The sequence below is a fragment of the Tupaia chinensis genome, unplaced genomic scaffold (genome assembly GCF_000334495.1).
Source record: "Tupaia chinensis unplaced genomic scaffold, TupChi_1.0 Scaffold000223_1, whole genome shotgun sequence".
Taxonomy (NCBI): domain Eukaryota; kingdom Metazoa; phylum Chordata; class Mammalia; order Scandentia; family Tupaiidae; genus Tupaia; species Tupaia belangeri.
In genome coordinates, this window is record NW_006159698.1 from 124,247 (window position 1) to 126,705 (window position 2,459).

Genomic DNA, 2,459 nt, shown 5'->3' on the forward strand with positions numbered 1-2,459 from the left:
CAGACAGAGACAGACAGAGAGACAGAAAGCGAGAAATCACCCCCCAGGGGGGATGGCCACACCGCAATTCCTTCTCCTCCATTCTCCTCTCGGGATCTTGGGCATGCACGCACACGCGCCCGGCGTGAGTTTAAGCCACCGGGTCCAGGACGCGAAGCATGGTCGACCATGTGGGAGTCCAGCGACATAGCCATTACGCTAACTGCTGGTCCCAGTAGATATTTTAAATATTTTAGAAGATATTTTCTAAACACATTATAAAGTTCTGTTGTTGTAATTGTGTGATCATCAGAATAACGTATATCATTCTGACTTTGCAAAAGCAAACAGAACTGAAAGTAAAACCCAAACACATACAAGTTGCATTGTGCTAAGTCGGCAACTTGCTGGAGTTAATTCAGCTCTTCGTCCTTCCCTAGTTCCCACTTCCACCCATCCCGGGAGCTCGTGGCTTTATTAACGTGTTTGTCTTTGATGGTGGAGTAGTTTGAAAGAATCTGAGGTTGGCTCTCAGAATGTGGTCCCTTGGTCAGTGACACCAGCGTCACTTGGGAATGTGCTGGAAATGCACGTTCTTGTCCTCTTGCTGGGGCTACTGAGGCACAGAAACTGGAGGAGAAGGGAGGGTAACTGGAATGGACCTCCAGGTGGCCCTCTTAGAACCTGGACTCGAGCCTGGCTGCCTAGGCTGCCCTGAGTCCCTTCTCTGGGTATGTGCACCCTTGGGGTGGGCACAGGACAGGACTTCTGAAGCTCCACAGGTGCTTCTCAGGAGAGGCTGAGAAGCCTTGGGAAGGCAGTGTGCTCTCCACCCTCCATGGGAGGCCAGCAGAAAGACAGATGGCTACAGGGCCCACGGCCACCGACTTCCTACCCCTGCCCTGGAGCAGTGTACATTTCCAGGAAGTCTCCCAGGATCTGTGGAAAAGGCTCTGAGTAAGGAGCAGTCACGCGTGTTTGACCAGACAGAAAAGGCCAAGAAGCATGTGGCTGAAAGAGCCTCCTCGCAGAGAACCTGCCACTCTCTGAGATGCTGAGGAAGACCCAGCGGCCGGGAGGAGGAGGAGAATGAGCTCTACTTAATGAGAACCAAAGAGGTCAGCAGAAACAAAGACAGCGCCTGGAGTCCTTCATCTTCACAGCCCGTCCTGAGGTCAGTGTTCTGCCTGGGTTTAGCACACAGCATGCCTGTGAATCCGAAGTGTATGAAAGACCTGGACAGTCACTGCAAAAACCAGGAATCTCCATGAGCCTCACCTGGAAAAGACTTCAGTGGGATGTGAGGCAGGATGTGGTGGCCGCTGCAAACCATCACTGCGTCAAAGACGGCACTCCGCTCTCGGCCGTTGCTCTCGGTAACAACCTCCCACTGACCAGACGATGGGAAATCTGGGCGTCTTTTCACAGTTAGGACGGTTGTCTTGAACAAACACAGAGAAGGCATCACTGAGAATCACTCTGGCATAGCCTGGTCCTTGCCCACGGCCGGTAGAGTGTAAGGACCTCTGCACTAGGCTGCACGGAGTCTGTCCCAGGCCCCTGGAGCAGACTGCTCACTGCACCTGTCTCCCTCTTTGAAAGAGCAGCAGCAAAGAGTGTGCTGGGGTGTGTGCAGGGCCAGCTCAGCACTGGGCCTGGAACAGGAAGAGAGGATGCAACGTCTGGCAAAGGAGGCAAACACATCAGGCACTTGAGTGGCCAGAGAGCCAGCACTGCTTGTCAATAAACTTGCCGCGTCCCCTCAATGCAGACTCTGCGTGAAGGAAGGCATTTCACGTGAGGCATCTGTGGGGCTTGCACACCAGCTGGCACTCCACTGAAGGGCTGTGGCTCATGTCTGCCATGTTTTAAAGCAGAAGACACCATGTCAGCAATATGAGAGGACCTCAGGAGGTTCACAGAACGAGGACATTCAAGTGGAAGTTTATTTGAGTGCCCAAAAGTCTGAAATCCATGCAGTTTCTTCTATAAGACATGTTTTCAAAACACACATTTTGAAGACAGCTCATATAGATCATGATCTCATTTGAATAGAATAATTCATAAATTTGTAGAATTTTTAAAATGTAGCTCATTGTAGCTATCATTTTCTTAAAAGAAAAGCTCAGAAATCTATCATATTTTAAAAATGTACATAAATATTTCATGTCTACAATATTTAAGAATTGATGTCAAAGTAAAGCAAAGCTTGCCACAGTTCTAGAAGAAAGATTTGCTTCTCTTCTTGTTTGTAAATATCTGAGTCTCCTATAAACACTTTGCAAATTTTCAAATATTTTTTAAAATGCCAGTTTGCTGAATGAAGCAAGTCAGGCTATGAAAGAGAGAATTGAATGTCTCCACTTCACATACACCGACTGTCTGTACTCTGGTAGGGACTGAAAGACTGGAGGACATAAAGCATTGAGATTGTTATAGACACTGGAGACAGAGTGGAAGGGGGGGGGGGGGGGGGGGGA

The 2,459-nt window shown here is 49.2% G+C and overlaps 1 protein-coding gene across 2 annotated transcripts in view; it reads right to left on the minus strand.

Moving 5' to 3' along the window:
- Positions 1–2,459, minus strand: part of FMO2 (flavin containing dimethylaniline monoxygenase 2) — a 36,688-nt gene that overhangs the window by 13,165 nt on the left and 21,064 nt on the right. For both annotated transcript variants that reach the window (XM_006147795.1, XM_027771544.1), the window contains one exon: positions 1,258–1,420. In XM_006147795.1, the coding sequence (XP_006147857.1) occupies positions 1,258–1,420 (163 nt within the window). The remainder of the gene's footprint in view (positions 1–1,257; positions 1,421–2,459) is intronic.